General features: G+C 32.9%; 1 protein-coding gene across 2 annotated transcripts; it reads left to right on the forward strand.

Annotated features, from left to right (window-relative positions):
* Nucleotides 1–1,828: 1,828 nt before the first annotated feature.
* On the forward strand, nt 1,829–17,583 carry LOC126697028 (SPX domain-containing membrane protein At4g22990-like). Of its 2 annotated transcripts, none has more exons than XM_050393832.1 (11): nt 1,829–2,025; nt 6,744–6,819; nt 8,489–8,609; nt 9,170–9,481; nt 9,690–9,803; nt 10,651–11,105; nt 12,024–12,325; nt 14,224–14,408; nt 15,322–15,512; nt 16,475–16,608; nt 17,123–17,583. In XM_050393832.1, exons 2-11 carry the CDS (start codon nt 6,767–6,769, stop codon nt 17,359–17,361), a joined length of 2,106 nt encoding a protein of 701 aa, XP_050249789.1. In that variant the 5' UTR covers nt 1,829–2,025; nt 6,744–6,766; the 3' UTR covers nt 17,362–17,583. The 2 variants fall into 2 exon arrangements, with proteins under 2 accessions (XP_050249789.1, XP_050249788.1); XM_050393831.1 differs by lacking the exon at nt 1,829–2,025 and adding an exon at nt 5,562–5,781.
* The last annotated feature ends 764 nt before the right edge of the window (nt 17,584–18,347 follow it).

Here is an 18,347-nt window from a genome sequence, read left to right on the forward strand (position 1 = left end):
TTAAAACTCTACCATATTAAAAAAAAAAAAAAAATTGTTAATATCAATTTTATTATACATAGAAAAATTATTTAGAATTAAGTCAACTGTTTTCTTTTTATATGCTGAATCATGGATAAGAAAACCACAAATCTCATACTTGATTTGATAATTTAAACTTTAAAGTCCTACCACTAATAAGTACGCTTTTTTACTACAAATGAATTCTACCACTAATAAGTATGCCTTTTTCCTAAAAATGAATTCTTTTCTCTAATGAGTACCAGAAAGCTGCACATGCGGCATGCCGCATGCCTAAATATTGAAACCATTTATCTTACAGCTGATAGGATTTTTTTTTTTTTTTTTTTTTTTTAACAGAATCGATAAATAGATTTCTCCACTTAATTTGCTTTTATAAATAGTCAAGATTAGGTCCTTTTAGCACCAGTAGGAAATAAAAATCTTTCATAGCTAGTTTCATTCATGTGCCTTTTAGCATTTAAAAAATAATAATAATAATAATCTTTTTAGCATTTGACACTACTCTCGCATGGAAAATATCATCAATTTATATGGCTTATTAATATTATAATACTTGCTTTAAGACCACACTTGCGAAATCTGGAGTCTCTCTCATATGATTTCCTTTCAGCTTATAAATTTCCATTTCCTAATCATGTCGACATCATGGATAAGAAACCCACTACACAAAACTCAAGGCAAGACCCACATACACCACGGTACAAACCCACACCAATGGCATGACGCGAAACCGATGACTCACTATACCCACGGCATGATCACGACACTGATGACCCACCAGTCACCACACCCACACCGACACAGCAAAAGAAGAGACCCTCACACAGCAAAGAAAAATTTGAGAAGAAAAAGAAAAGAATTTGAGAAGAATTTAGCTATAACTCCACCAATGTGAGAATATTCTAAATGGAGCCGCATAAAAAATGAACTTGTGAATGTATACAGAAGACAGGACAATAAGCATATGCGAATATGCCACTAAATTGACCTCTCAATGATTCTTGTCCGTAGTTAATTAAGAGGCACTCTCTAATGTGACATTGACGTCCAAAATACGTTGCAATACAAATATAGGTTCCCATGCAACCATATATATTAGTTGTTGTTATAATAATTTGCTTTTAGTTAATTTCCATAAATAAATAAAAATACTTTGCTTTTAGCTTCACATGTGGACTTCGTATTTTTGTTGCAGAGCAAAGCCTATTTCACACCACACGTACACATATTTGAAATAGAACCACACGTACACATATTTGAAATAGAATAAGTCATGTAGTTGAAATTAATATCTCTCTATGTATAGAGTGCATGATCATTTAGAGAAAAAATTATTCAAACCGATAAGTTAACAGCATATTGCAACTATTTATAATAAAAAAATATACAAACACCAAAACTTTGAGTGTATATATAAATGAGTAGACATTTCCTTTTGTTGAATTTTCTATAATATATATATATATATATATATGCATATGTAAATCTATATATATTTGAGTTCTTGCTTTTTTTAATTATTGAAGTCATTTCTTTGTAGATATAAAAAATGCTTGATTATTTATGATGGAGCAAAGAAGAAGGAAAAGACCGCACAAACAAACAAGTACCCCGAGCCCCCGACACCTTTACTAGGGCATGTGAAGATTGAGATTTCGATTACAAAATCATGGTTGTTTGTACCATATATAGTTGAGTTGGAATACTTGAATAAATTGTAGTTTTTTTCTTCTTCTTGGGGTTGGCAAGTAACCATTTTATTCATTAATTAATTAGCTATTTATGTATTGGGTGGAAAATCCTTGTTTTATTTATGAGTCTACAATATCTATGTGAACCTACAGTCATTGAAACTCTCTCTCTCTCTCTCTCTGCTTGAATATTCACAGCAAATTGGGTATTTATTGAACCAACCGTTAAAAACTTGGTGAACTTTGCGTTCATAACCAGAGAGTTCAGACTTCAGAGTGCTACTGCTATCCACTGCCTTTGCATGCGCATGTAAGTTTTGCCTCTTGAAGTACGTACGGTAAATATATACTTCAACTTTATTTAATTAGTAGCATTCATGAAATTAAGATATCTGCAGCATGCCATTCTCACAAGCTTAGGTTTCTTATGTAACTATTATAAACTCGATATGAGATTAATGCCTTTGAGTCAGCACTATATATATAGTAATTATTTTTTATTTTTTCGTAGCAATTGAAATTTTCACTCAATTTTCTCAAGTTTTAGTCACCTGAATCACCTCAGGCCTTATTTTGGGCTAAGATTACCTCAACTTTATGAAGATTAGAACCTTAATTAGTTTCAATTAATCTCTTAAACAGTTCTCAAGTAGACTTTTTAAGAGGTTAAGCTACGTAAGTTGAAGAAACTTTTGGCTCCATTGTGTTAGTTTGTTCCAGGTACTATAGCAGCTTAATTTCCTTTCATCTTGAACTAGTTTTTCATCAATTTTGATTTGCCACTCCTCTAGTAAGTGGGAATGGCTGGAAATCCACCCCATTAATCAATGCATATGCAATTCAAACTTTATATAAATTTGGATAAGGTAGGGCCAGAACTTTGTAATACTATACTCTAAAGGGAGTTTCTCCTTTCTTAAATTTATCCAGAAATTCTGCCAATATATGTAAATTTGGATAAGGTATAGTAGGGTCAGAACTTTGTATATACTATACTTCGCAGAAACTGGATTAATTTCTAAGTGAGTAACACAAGAAAGATTCTCTTTTGATTCAAACTTGATATCCATGATTAATATATGGACAGAGAATGAGGGATTTTTTTTTTTTTTAAAGACATATATTGCTTGTGATAAATTTTTGATATGAAATATTTATTTTATTTTTTTGAGAGATGAATATGATTTATTTCATACCTTCTTTTATAATTAGAAAATGATGGCTATGCAAGCATCAAAACTTATGTTTCAATTTATAACTCTACGAATTTAGGAACTTTTACTTGCTGATGTATTATTTTGATCTGTGTCATTTAAAATTAGTTATATTCCTTATGTTATACAATAAAATTTTAAATGACATAATAACAAACACATATATGGATCCAAAAAATAAATAAATAAATGGTAAATTACACCAAATTTAAGTTTATTGAAATGACCTTAATTATAACCCCTTAGTTTATCATTAATACTATAGATTTTGTGAGAAACAAATAGTTTTTTTTTTTTTTTTTTTAAGATAAGTTTAGGAACATAATTTTTGCCACAATTTATTGAAGTAGCCGATTGTGAATGGTGAAAAAAAAAAAGTAGTTGGTCCATGTAGAAGTGATTGTCTACTATTCACAATTAATCACTTCATCAAGTTGTGAAAAGAGTTGTAGTAAAATTTATGTCTATAAACTTCTTGTTTTAAAAAATTAATGCTCTCTGTCTTTAAACTTTCTTTCTCATTGGCTTCTCAAAAATAAAAAATTTCTTTCACATTCAATAAGTGTAGACTTCGTGGACACTAGATATTTTACTACTATTAGCATGACATATTGTAAATGGTGCATAATAAAAGTAATGTTACTCTAATTACAACCTTTTATCTTAGAAAGTTTTTTTAAAAAAGTTATCTCTAGCATTGCTCTTTCAAATTGAGTATTCTTTGCATATAGGATAAATTACACCAATACTCAGCATTGTTATCAAAATCGTGATCTGAATCATAGGATCACACAATTTTACGATTCCACCTCACCTAAATGTTTAGAATCGCACAAGAATCATAAAAATTGTAGAATCGTGTAGGATCGTAGGATCGTATGGGATCCTACCAAAACGTAAAAATCAGTTTTTTTTTTTTTTTTTTTTCATCTTTATAAGTTGTAATTTGTAATCTCAAGACTAAGACATTGTACTTCATAAATGTATCAACTAAGTGATGGGACTCATATGGAGATGACTTTCTTGAATTGAAAATTTTTGCTATAAGAATATTGAGCCTAACATATAGCTCTTCAGGTTGTGAAAGTAATTGAAGTACATTTGGAATAATAAGACTAAATGACTTTGGTATATTATCCCTCAGTTGAGAATTCTTTATTAAAATTGGTACAACTTTAAGTACACTCAAAAAGGAGAAAATTGTTTAATCCAAAAAAAAAAAAAAAAAAAGAGCTATTTGTTTAGTAAAACTTGAAGATAAAAGAGAAAATACCTACACCATCAAGTGCAAAAGAAGAAATTGGTTTGAAGAACTTGTCTTCGGATAATGAGTGGTTAGCAAAGGGTATTGACCTGAAGATGATGGTACAGATTTTGATAAAGATAATGAAGTAAAAATTCTAATGCCTTCCTTTATAGATTTAAAAAAAGAGAAAGAAGAAAAAAGTTACATGTGTGTAGTGTGAATGTGTGATCACTATTGTATCATTTGGTTATCAATGTTAGGTGATGATGAAGGTTCAAGAGCTGCTGCTGAAGGAAAAAGTGAGCTAGTATTTTGGTACTTGGTTGGTTTCTAATTAAACATTTACTGAACTTTTTAAATACACTACGTTAAAACTTAAATATATTTGTTTCATTAGTATAGACGTAGCGATGTAAGACATGCAAATTACATCATATATATGATCAAAACCTTTTTTTTTTTATGGAAGATTCATAATTTACGTGATTATTCAATATGCAAAGTCATTATCAATGTATTTTTTTTATTTAAATCTGAAAATATGTAGAATCTTACAATCTACGATTCGATCTTATGATCTACAATCCTATCTATCTCCTGCAATCCTACATAAGATCCCGATTTTGACAACCTTACTTCTTAGGTTTCATGAAATGACACTCTAAATTCATGCTATCTCACATCATAATTATCCCTCATAAAATATTCTGTTTTTAAAAAAGATTCCTACTGCTCTTTGTTTGATTTTTTTTTTTTTTTTTTTTATTTATACAAAAGGTAAAGGTGTCTTTTCATTTATTGTTTAGGTATATCTTTTAGAAAATAGAATTTTCCATTAAAAAAGTCAATAATATGAGCTTATTTGTTGTATTTACTATTTATACAAAATTCAAGGGGAATGGCATTTCCTATAAATGTTTTTCGGAGGTATAAATTAGAAGAATGACATGTGTAAAATCTAAAGGAAATTGGTGTAATTTACCTTTTGCATATTTATAATTTTATATTTTATAGATGCCACACTTCCCAATTCTTATATGTCTTCCTATACATATATAGTGTATCGTACATTCAAATTGCTAACATGTTTCTTTAATATAAAAAGTGTGCAAACACGTACACCGAACTCTAGAAATAGCCAAATGACTGACACAACTATTCTTACACTCAATTTCACAATTTAAGCTGTGAAATTGGACATGATATTGGTTATGTGTTTAGATTTACTATTATTAAATTCCATTTCGCATGGGAAACAGACTTAATGAAAAAACAAAGATTCTCTTAACGGTAGGATTTGTCGCGTGTAACACTGTAACATATTATACATTGCAAACGTTGGACTTGTCAATGATTCCATGCCTATATACCCGTTCTCGTAATTTGGTTTTCCCAACCATTTCAACTAGTTTCGCGCGAGTTACTGTTTTCTTTCTCTCACTCTCTCACTCACACACACACTATCTCTCTTTGTCTCTCTGAGTGCTTAGCGAGTTAGCATACCCAATCCAAAAGTTCAGTCTTAGAGACAAATATTGGTCTTAGTCACTACTTAAAAAATGATCAACATGTAGAAGGAGAAGTGGGTTTTCCACCTCTGGATTTTGTTAGTGATTCTACTCTCTCTTATAAGCAAATTATTTCTGGGTTTTTGTTTTTTAAGCATTCTTAGAGCTTATTGTGGTTCTTTTTTCAGCATTGTTAATGTTAAGGTTTTGTTTTCAATTTGGTTGTGTTGATGATATCTGGGTGTGTGCTTTATGTAAGCTTCATATATCACTTGTCCTTTTCTTTCATTTCCTTAAATAAAAATTAGAAAATAAGATAAAATAATGTTAATAACTAATACAGAGTTTTTATTTTTTATTTTTTATGTCTCTGAATCTCACACACTCACAAAATGGGCAGTCGAAGGAGCATTTTTATATTACGTGCATTTTTAACTTAGTGAATACCAAAAATAAAGAAATGTGAGAGAAAGTCAAAGGAATTTTGAGAATTATAGTGAAGAGAAAAGAGGGTACAATACAATACAAAAATGAAAAAGATTTGATTTTTTTTTTATAGGAAAAAGATATAGATTCAAAAGATTTGATTTGATTAGTAGCTTCATTTGGATTATTTATATTTTAAAGTTTTTCCTTTGTTGTTGTTGTTGTGGTTTTTTTTTTTTTTTTTTTTTGTTCCCCTTATTGTATTCACTTTCTACATGTACTCACTAATTATCTTTTTTTTTTTTTTAATTAATCTGTATGTATTCACTTTCTATATGTGGTTTTGAACAGAAATCAAGTCCATTATATTAGAAATATTAGTGATAAAGAGTACGCAGAAAGAATATGCTTATTGGTAGCAATCCCAGTTGATGTGTATCAGTGAGTAAGGCAAGTAGATCATTAGCATTTAAGTGGAAAGGAAATGAACATTGCAGGTTTCCATTTACTACTTTGACATATATATATATATATATATATATTAGGCTTCATCCTTGAGAAACGTGTCCATAAAATTGTGTTGCATTATTTTTAAGTCATCAGTGTCTTTTGTGTTGATTATACTCTATTACAGCTTATTAATCCTTTTCCTGGGAGATGGTTGCCTTTGGAAAGAAGCTGAGAGAGTCACAAATTCAAGAATGGCAGGGGTATGTTTTAGTTACTTTCAGCCAATGTTTAAGGTCTAAATGCTGTTTGCTAAGAATTAGGTTTTGGTCATGCCTCGTGTTGGACAAATGAGTGAATTCCAGTAGGCAATACATTTTGTTTGGCTGTAGTCCATTGCCTCGCTGAATATGTTTTCTTTTTAACAGAACTGCTACCTTAGTTTTCATGCTTGCTCTATTCATGATTTTGATTTATTGACAAGTTTGTTTTACATTCGTTCAAGTTTCTTTGTAAATTTTTTTATTGCCTAATTCTTTTTCATTTCCCAGTCATATTATGTCGCAGTCGATATATTTCTTATAAATTTTGGACTATATCTTATTTTATAGGATATTATATATTCTGTGATAACCAGCTTTTCTTTCACTAGACTAAGTAAATGCAATGTAAAACAGATAATAAATACGTTGGCAGAGCCAGAAAGTTTCCCCAAAGGGGCCCAAGTTTTATATGAGAATTGTTATGGCTAATAACCTGTCTAAGCATCATTTGGCTAGAAGAGGCAGGTCACAAGTTTGATTCGTTATTCATATATATGTAATGTAGTGCACTAGTGTGAAATTGATAAGCATTACATATTTACATATAGTGGATTTAATTTTAGAGAATGATAAGTCACATTAATGGCATAATATTGGTTATAATGAAGTATATAATCTCAAAAGATCTTATTAGTGGTTATAGTGTCTAAGAGGACCATCTTTGAATTATGAGGAACAAACAAAAATGGTTTAGCATGAAAAGATAAAGGGGGTGTGTAAAAATCAAGGGTGGGGGGGATGATAAAAATCTCAGCACTAGGGAGCAATTGATAAAGCCAGAAGTCCCATGAGTGCTTAGTACCCCTCCCCCATGCCATTGATAATGCCTGCTTAGCTTGGTAAATAATATTATAAACCAACAAAGGAAAAGATAAAATCCATATAGACAAGCTTGGATTTCTAAGATATAGTTTGTCAATTGAGCTTTGTTAAAGTTGCAAGACTAGAAATTCATTTGATGTGGGTGGGTGATTGTCTGGGAGGTTTTTTTTTTTTTTTTTTTTTTTTAATAATTAAAACCCTCGTTCTATCAAGGGCCTTGAAACAAGTTGATTATGAACCTCTGATGGCGGTCCTATCCTGCTTATTGGAAACATTTCCAAGATATGTCATATTCTATGTTAATCTTGAGATTTTTTTTCAAAAGAGGAAGTTGTTTCCACTACTTTAATTTAGTGTTAATATGTGGAACACATGTATTTGAAGCCACTAATGTTTGTTGCCTGCTTTTAAAGAAAATATTATTTTGCCCCACGAAAAATAGAGTAACAATTCCCTTTGTTGACTTGACTTGACTAGGTAATTCTTAGTTTCTGGTATTCTAAATTGTTTAATTGAGCGTCATACTTCACGTGATTCTTGATATATAATACAAAAAGAAGGTTGGAAATGAAATGGTTATTTGAATGAACCCAATCCTTCAGAACTGCTTTAAAATCCAGTATAATGAAGACATTCGTGTGCATCAATTTCTATGACCATTAGCAAATTGTTATGTCACTTGTTACAAGTAAATAATTATTCCACAAATGAATCCTTTTTCCCCTATCTCCATGCTATTATTTGAATCTTATCAAGTTTTCTTATAATTTGATTCAATTCTATTCAGATACTACATTAATTATAAATTAATGAAGAAAAAAGTCAAGCGATACACAGAACAAATTGAGGTTGGAACACAAAATCACCATTTTGTTCTGAAGGACTTCTCAAGACTGCTAGATTATCAGGTAACTTTTACCTTGCATGAATTATGAATAGCACCCCATTTACATGAATGCTGCAAAGTGAGGTTCAAAAATCTATGAGCAGATGCAGGGTCACACTTGGATAGGGAATAATTTATGTTTTTCACTTTGTGCCATACAGTTGATCTCAATTTGTGGTCTTCTAAAAGTACCATTCATGCAATTGTTTTAAACTGACTTAATTTTACTACAATTAGAGGCTGAGATTTCAGTGTATCCCATCAGCAACATGTTCTTTGGGTTAGCATACTTGACTCAAAATTTTATCTTGATTCTCTGATTTTGAATATAAAGAATATTTGCATAGTTTTCCTAAGAAAGTTCATGCTAATATATTGTGTAGTTGTGAATTATGATGATGAATGGGTTTGTAGATGCTTTGCATAATTTGTGTGCGCGCGCGTGCGAGAGAGAGAGAGAGAGGAAACTTCTCTTTTTAACAAAGAAAATCCATAAAGATTCATGGATAATGTAGGTCCTATACTCATTTGTTAAAACTGATTACCAAATTTATGTCATCTTCGATTGTTTTTGGATTTCAGATCGAAAAAATTGTCCTGTTCCTGCTGGAAAAACAAGGACTGCTTGCTACCAGGTTATCCAATCTTGGAGAGCAGCACCATGCTCTTATACAACAGTCAGATGGATCAAGAATATCTGAATTGCAAGAAGCATATAGAGCAGTTGGACAAGAACTTTTGAGGCTTCTCTTTTTTGTTGAGATGAATGCTATTGGTATACGTAAGATATTGAAAAAGTTTGATAAGAGGTTTGGCTGTAAGTTCACTGACTACTATGTCAAAACTCGTGCAAATCATCCTTACTCCCAGTTGCGACAAGTTTTTAAGCATGTGGTAAGTTGACCAATTTAGAATAAATGTTGTTATTTTTAGTACAATATCTTAATTTTGAATAATGCCCTGGAAATTTTTTCTTGGTCTCCTTCATAGTTTTGGCTTTGAGTTCTTTTCATGTTTGTTAATAGCTCTTTAAAGGCATAGATTAACTTCTACTGTCTCTATGTGTGAATGGAAGCATTATCAGCTAGTAAATGAATTGCAGGGTTTCGGCGCTGTTGTTGGAGCCATATCTCACAATCTCGCAGACCTTCAAGACCTTCAAAACAATCAGGGGAACTATATTTCAATATATGATCAACCTGCTTTTTCCCACCCGGTTTTCTCTCATCTCCATTCAAGATTATATGCAGTGTTACTATGTTTGTCTTTTGCAACGTCATGGTTTATTTTCTGAAGTGTTTATGAAGTTTCTGTTGAAATTCAAAAGGCATGTGCTGGTTATAATTCCTTTTCATTGCTGGGATGTCTTACATCTTTAAAAAGCATTAATAGAAGAGAAATCTTTTCTGAGAGCTAATTATTTAAGCAAGACACTAATCAACATATAGAGTTACTCAGGACTGCCTGCTCTAGGTCCATTTATTCCAAAAGTTTAAACTAACAGGATATAGTGAATTTAATCACTTAACCATTACTCTAACTGGGGTTTAAAAAGCATAATCATTTTTCATGTTTTCCATGCACGTTTTAGTCTTGCGAAGAAGTGGGTAGGTGAAAATGAGTGATTCCAAATCCACTTTCCATACCTTGAAACCTTCTTGGGAGGTTAGACTTCATTTGATATTTTTGTGATAGGAGCTAAAGTCCAATCATTTTATCCCAAATCCTTATATACCCAAATATCTTAATAAATCTAGAAGGAGAAGTTAATATGGAAAGAAAAATAACCCGACTCAAGTTGATGATGTGATCACATGTCTACATAACTCAATAAAAATTTAGATTATGCAACACATTTAAAATTGATAAAAAGGTGAAGTAAAAATATGAAGTATTTAGTATTGAAACTTTAGAGGTATTGTTGTATGTTTCAAACTTTGTTAGGTATTCAACTTGATTTTTCACCACAAAACATTGTTTGTGGATGCAGTCGTATTATTTTAACATATTCTGAAAAATGACTGCAGCATATGATGCTAGTTGCCTTTTTACTGGTTTTGCAGGATCCTGTCATTGATTCTATTAAATCAGCTGTAGACAGGTTATCAAACTCAACAAATTTCCTTCACTTCTTGGGAAGACATGCATTTATTATGGAGGAGGAATTACCAACTCCATCTGAAGATGAGTGTTTTGAACAAAGATATCATTTTATGTCACTTCTCTTGAACTTGGCAAACACATTTCTGTACATGGTCAACACATACATCATAGTCCCAACAGCAGACGACTACTCCTTGAGCCTTGGAGCTGCAGCAACTGTCTGTGGTGTTGTGATTGGGTCTATGGCTGTTGCTCAGGTGTTTTCTTCCGTTTACTTTAGTGCATGGTCTAATAGATCATACTTGAGACCACTTGTGTTTAGTAGCATCATCCTTTTTGTGGGAAATACATTATATGCACTGGCTTATGATCTTAATTCAATATCCGTTCTTCTGATCGGTCGCCTGTTCTGTGGGTAAGCAATTTTTTTATTACTCTCATTACTTGAGTAGTGAAACTTACATTTGATTAATAAGTAAGCTAATTGTTGTTGCATGTCATACTCAATGTTAGTAAAAAGTTTGCTTTTACAAGTGGTTTAGGCGTATTCTTTATTCTTTCATGTGAATAATTGAAAAAGAAAACTTGAATTTCAACTGGATTTATATTTTCTGGACTTGAGTGTGTACGTGACCAAAACCTCATTCAAACTAATATATATAAGTAATCAAGTTTGAAAAGAATACATTTTATTGGAACAAAATAAGGTAGATTTTTCTAGGGGTAACAATGAAGATGAATAAGGACGCTTTTGGGCTCCACAGGAGATGAGCATATGTTGTTAAGTTTTAAATATTGGAGCCTCTATACATTACAAAATTCAAACCCTTAAATTTATTTCATCCTTTAGTATCACAAACTGTAGAGAATATGATTCCTTAATTGCAAATACAACTAGTTAAAATCAGGTTGTGGTTCTTGCTCTGCCTCTTGTTCCTTATTTTCACATTTTTATCATATAAAAAGAAAGTAACAGATATCATACTCCTTAGCAAATTAATGTGGTACACTTTGAAGGTATTTAGATCTTGAGCAGACTTTCAAGTGATAGTGGGATGACAAGTTGCCTAGAAATACCATATTGTTGATATTGGAACTTCGTATAACAATGCTGCTTTCTTGCTATTTATTACTGCTGCTTCTGGGGGTTATAACACCCAATTGCTGTCCCAAATTTTTGTGTCACTCCGAAGTTTTAATTAAAGTAGTTTGAATAGTTTGTACATGCATCTTGGTGCTTATTATCATGGATACTACTTCTTTCTTGTCCTTTTCAAAAGCATGCACTTTGGTTTCATTTTATTAACCAATGGGGTCATGCTATACATTTCAGGTTAGGTTCTGCAAGAGCTGTTAACCGGCGCTATATCAGTGATTGTGTACCATTGAAATTGCGAATGCAGGCTTCTGCAGGTTTTGTTAGCGCAAGTGCGCTTGGAATGGCGTGTGGTCCTGCTCTTGCTTGTTTACTTCAGACAAAATTTAAGATTTACAAACTCACCTTCAATGAAGAAACTTTACCTGGTTGGCTTATGGCTCTTGCATGGCTTGTCTACTTATTGTGGTTATGGATTTCATTTAGAGAGCCCCATTGTGAAACTAAAAAAAATCTTGTGCCGAACGAAGCTAATGCGGGTACGTCAACAAGATTGTTCATTTTGGCTAATTATAATGGTTTTCTATTTCTTTCTTGATCTTAACAACTCAATATATACCTAGTACTTTTCTTAACCTACAGTCTCCCTTATCTCTTGAATTACTAGTGATGAACCTTTCTGCCTTTATCATACACTGTCTGTCACTTTAGTATCATTTGAGCAACAGCCAATTATAATTATACATTCCCTCCATCCCACTTGATATTATTTGGTATGAAATTACATGATTATTAATAAATAAAAGGTTAGATATAGAGTTTTTCTAAAATGTGCATTACTTTATCTTAGGGGTGGCATGATTTTTAATAAGAAATCTTGTTTGCTTTTTATCAAAAGGTAAGGGGAATTTAGGAAATTGAAGAATTATGAATTTTCACTAGAAAGTAGACACATATTTTAGGAATTCCTAGAAAATAAAGTAAGACATTTTGATTGGGATGAAAGGAGTGTAAAATTTCTATGCTTTTTTGTTCCATCTACCTAACAGTACACTCAGTTTGACATGGGCTTGGGTAGTCTAATTCGATTCTGGCATGATTGTTGGCGTGGGGATCAACTTTTGAAGTTGATGTTTCCTACATTATTTGAAACTGCTATGGATAAGAACGCTTGAGTGGCATCATTATTGGAGGGACGGGAGGAGGAGTTGGCATGTGGAATTCATGAGAAACTTTAATGATTGGGAGATTGATGGGGTGGCTTCATTTTTCCTTCTATTAGAATCCCATATTCACATTAAAGGGGAGAATGAGATGGAAGTTAAAGAGTAATGGGGATTTCACTGTGCGATCTTTGTACGAGACATTACAAGACTCATCTTCTATGTATTTCCCTTGGAAAGCCATGTGGAGGGTCAAGGCTCCTTGAAGAGTTTCCTTTTTTGTATGGACAGTGGCTTGGGGGAATATTCTCACTTGTGAGAACCTAGTCAAGAAGGGTTACTCATTAGTGAGTTTGTGTTTAATGCATCGTTGTAGTGGAGAGACTGTGGAGCACCTTTTGTTACATTGTAGTGTAGTTTTTGGGTTGTGGAGTTTCATATTCAAGTTGTTTGGGATTCAGTAGGTTTTACAAGAGAAAGTTTTTGATTTATTATAGGGGTGGCGGAGTAGGGGACCTAATATTTGGAATCTCATTCCTTCATGCTTGATGTGGACTATATGGAGGGAAAGAAATCAACGTACTTTTGAGGATGTGGAATGCATGTCAACTCAATTGCAAGCATCATTCATTAGCACTTTCTATGAGTGGTCCTTTGTATTGGATCTCACATATAGTAACTCTATTCAATCCTTCGTAGAGTCGATTCACATGTAGATATTTTCTCAATTGTAATTATTTAGGCTACTTTTTTCTTTTTTCCACCAAGGAGTCTCTTTTCAATAAAATTATTCTTATCAATCCCAAAAAAAAAAAAAAAAAAAAAAAGGCTTGGTGCATGAGTTCTATTCATCAAGTGCACTCATGTCCTTTAGATGCCAGTCCCTCATGTTTAGTACAAGTTGATTCTGGAAGGGATCAACTAACTGCCTATTGTGATCTGATCCACTTTGTTTACTTTCGATCTCTAGTCCTACAATGAATCTTTTCAAGGCAAAGCATCATATCATCTGGCTCAGTTAACAAATTAACATCAACTGTGTAACAAAATCTTAAATGAATTTGGTTTCAATGCTCTCCCTGCATCAGGGGAAGTGGGGGGCAAGCTATCCCATAATAGTAGGGTTGGGCCCAGCTGCTTGAAAATAACATCTATAAGAGTCGATTTGCTTCATATCACTAAGTACTTAAATTTTGTTAGTAATAAGTAAAAAAAAAAAAATTTATATGTTTACAGGCATGATTTTTTTCTATGAATTTTTTTGTCTTGTCTAGGACAATTAGCAAATGTTACTGTAGAGAATGGTTATACACAACCATTGCTAATGAAAATAGAAGCTAAGCAACAAGATGAAGATGAAGACCAGGAACGTGATGATGCTGAAGAAGATTCTCAGGAAATTCACAAACCTGTCACTTCAATTGTGGTGGCATATAGATTACTTACACCATCAGTCAAGGTTTAGAGTTCATACCAAATTTCATTTACATATTAAATAATATATGTTTTTAGTTGATGCCATTTCTGCCAACAGCAATTAAGAAAGTTGATTTTATGCATCTAAACCCTGATGCCAAATTTCATTTACATCTTTCAAACCCTGATTTCTATATATATTTTCACCCTGTAGTTTTCCATATCTGTGCAAAGTATATGCCATCCAAAAAGATTTATGAGCAGTGAGCACTCAATTTCTATGTTGTGGTAGAAGTCATACCTGTTTAATTTTTACATGTGAGAGGTAAAATCAAAGAATTGTTAATTTCTTATATAAAGAAAATAATATGATATGTTTTCCTGGTCTATTAATAGATAATCTTTTACCTTTTATTACTTCAAAAAGCTACTTGTTATGACTGCATCAAAATTCATGCACTAATATTTTGGAAACAATATAAGTACTACCCATAATTGAAGTTCTGATCATTCCATCAAGGGGAGGAGAGTTATATCACATTAAGCATTTTCTAGATGCCTCAACTTTATTGGGGCACCAAAAGATTTGGAAATCCCTAGAAAATAATGGAAATAAGTATATAACATTGGTAGTAAGAGATCGTAAAGTTTGTCTTTAGTGGTACACTTCAGTCATTTTCACTTCGTGGGGAAATTAATTCATCCAGGTTTATCGAAGTTTAAAGGACAAACTTGTTATTGTCATTCTAAGTTTTAGCTTTGCTGATTTTTGGACAGATAAGTGAAAAGTGGAGCCTCCAATCTTTTTTCACTAAAGTTTTTTTGCATCTTTCTTCTGTACCTTTCCTCAAATTTTCATACTTACTGGTAGCAAATCTGTGTCATGTCATTTTGGTTTATATATCTCATCTGAGGTATATTAGCACTAAACTTTAATATGATCTCTTCCTTTCCAGGTTCAACTGTTTGTGTATTTCATGCTCAAATATGCCATGGAGATTGTACTTGCTGAATCAAGTGTCATCACTGGATATTATTTTATTTGGCCAATCAGCAGAGTGGCAATCTTTCTTGCATGTCTTGGTCTAACAGTTCTTCCAGTAAACATCATTGTTGGAAAATATATGACCAACATCTTTGAAGAAAGGTATACCTTTAAGCCTTGCAGTAGCTCCTCTTGGAAGCCTTGATTTTTTGATTCCATTCCAATTTATCTACCTCCCCACGTCACATCTTTGTACTGTATTTGTCATCCAATAATTGTGCCTTAGATTGTAATTCCCAATCATGTGCTGCTTAAATGAACAGTGGATTCCAATGAAAGCAACCATTTCTGTATTACAGAAAATCCTATTGCTTAAAATCATAAATAAACACACAAACACAACCCCCACCACCCACCCCCACCCCCCCCAAAAAAAAAGATCACGGCAAGGACTTCAAAACCTTGTTGCTTTGATATTGTAAGGTAACCTTAGACTGTAGCATTACCTTTTGCTACTAGAAATTTTTTATTGGCAAATGTCAGTGAGACACTTATTTATCTACAGAAAAAAGGTAAGACACTTACAGCATCAAGGTTTATAATCTAATGAGCAATGAAATTCTAAGATTATAAATTTATTTACTTAAGGAATTGGATTTGGTTTCACCTTCTCTTGGTAAATAAAAGAAAGTGAAAAAAGAACAGAAATTCTGTATCCTATTGTCACTACCCAAGTACACATCTTGCCTTCAAGGATTTCTTTGTGATTGAATGGTCCTAAATTGAGTAATTTAGGGTGCTGAAGTATATGAAATATAACTAAGGGTTGTCATCGATCCTAATTTTTCAGGACTGACTAGTAAGAAAATTTGATGATTTTATGAATTTTCAGCCAACCCCAAGTACATCTTCAATGCTCTTTAGAGCATAATTCTTACGGTTTTCTCATTTCATATTATGAGAAGTTCTAGTCTTCTGCTTATGATTTAAATATATTGTATCCAAATAATATCAGCTCCATATTTATGGTCTAGATTAGTTTATCTTTTATCACAGCTGATACATATTTCTTCATTCTTCTTTTTTCCCTTCCCCTATCTCTTTTCTGGTTGACCTGATTGTAGGCAAGTTCTACTGGCATCTGAAATTATGGTGTGTATTGGAATCCTCCTAAGCTTCCACATATTCAACCCTTACTCTGTCCCTCAATATGTTGGCTCCGCCCTAATCACATTTGTGTCAGCTGAAGTCCTTGAAGGTAACTATTGCTCTTTATATATTTAGAAAACATAAGTTAGTTGTGCAAGGACTATTTGCTTGTATGTTTTGTTTACACTTTGCATTATAAGATACAAATCACCCTTATTGTGTAGCCAGAACCCCACTTATCTGGAAAATTTATTTATGGACTTAAAATTTTGGCCTGAAAGCTGAAGTTACTCATTGACTAAATTAATCACTTGTAGTTCTGTGAGGGAAAAGAATTAAGTGGGTTGGATTAGGTCTGAGTCACACTGCCGAAATGAGATTTAAATCAAAGCTGATCCCTTGCCCTTGATATGATATCATAAGCAACAGTTATAGTTATTTGTATTGATCAAATTTTGGGGTGGATGTTTCCTTGTTTTGCTAAGAATGTTAGATCCCATTTACTGGGGGCATACCTTTCCTGGACCATAGCTTGGTAATTGTGACATAAATTGCATCTTTTGTTAGAGGATGCTTTTGCAGTTTGCACATGATTTGGAATCTCATCTACTTGACCAATCCAGGTGTGAACTTATCGCTCCTATCTCGTTGTATGTCATCAAGGCTTTCCCGAGGGACGTACAATGGTGGATTGCTTTCCACGGAAGCAGGGACACTGGCTCGTGTAATTGCAGATGGTACGATAACACTGTCTGGTTATTTGGGTGAGAGTAAACTATTGAATTCCACCTTACTTCCTGCACTCCTGATCTGTGTCTCATCCATCATTGCCACCTGCTGCACCTATAACTCTCTTTACTAATACCCTTTCCCTAACATGTACTCATATTGTATAGTAGAGCTGAACTTGCTCACTGATCAATGGTGTACAATGCTCTATATTGTCGGTGTTCAACAAATATCTATATGCGGCTGATAATGGAAGCTTTGAATCTATCATGTTATGTTTCCCATGGATGTGTTTCTAATTGTTTAGGACCCATTAAAGGATGAAAGAATAGGCTGATCATCTATCCCTTCTCTTCTTCTTCTTGTTTTTTTTTCCCCTCTCTTTAAGCAGCTACTTGTCTATGCCAGAACTATCATATTTCTTCTATTATGGACCTAGCTGATCATAAAAGTGCACAAGCATTTCAGCATTTACCAGAAAATTCATCATCTTGAGCAGCTGGACAGGGGTGCTGCAGCCCTTGCTATAGCTCTCGTAGCTGATAATTGTAACCTCTCTTTTGCTAGTATATAATGGTATTTTCAATCAATAAGGGAACTGGGCATGGTGGGAGGGTGAAAACAGCACGATTATCCTTCTGCCTAACAGGGTGAACGTGGCTTGGTTTTTAAACAACATGAGCTTTGTTCATCCACCACCAAGCTATATTTAAGCAATAGTTTGATGTCTGTTTTGCTAAAAAATGAGAATGAACAAAGGCTCAGCTCAATGATGCTTGCTAATGCTCCTTATATGTTGATGGCCATTTTTTGGGAATATCCTACAAGCTCGCACAAGGCAAAGCCCAAATTATTAATGGGCCATTTTCTCTACTCATCTCATTTTAATACATGGTCCAAGCTCATATATTCTCAATGGAGAATTGAAGGATTGTGGTTTAGAGGGAAAATAATGGACTTATTTGGGCTTATTCATGAACTTGGGCTTCACAGAGTGAGCTTGGAGCACTTGAAAAAGCTAAAGGCCCATGTGTTGGCCACAAGCATAAAAATAAAAACCGATTAGAGCTAATGTATTTGCCATAAAATCAAAATCGTTAACCTAAGCTAAAACAAATA

This window comes from Quercus robur, chromosome 8, assembly GCF_932294415.1.
Source record: "Quercus robur chromosome 8, dhQueRobu3.1, whole genome shotgun sequence".
NCBI lineage: Eukaryota > Viridiplantae > Streptophyta > Magnoliopsida > Fagales > Fagaceae > Quercus > Quercus robur.

What these genes read in the sequence shown, in the direction of transcription:
- LOC126697028 (XM_050393832.1), top strand. Translation starts at nt 6,767, where the DNA reads ATGGTTGCCTTTGGAAAGAAGCTGAGAGAGTCACAAATTCAAGAATGG. An exon ending in GACAAGTTTTTAAGCATGTG is followed by an intron (nt 9,482 to 9,689) that starts GTAAGTTGACCA and finishes AATGAATTGCAG; the next exon opens with GGTTTCGGCGCTGTTGTTGG. An exon ending in TACTTACACCATCAGTCAAG is followed by an intron (nt 14,409 to 15,321) that starts GTTTAGAGTTCA and finishes CTTCCTTTCCAG; the next exon opens with GTTCAACTGTTTGTGTATTT.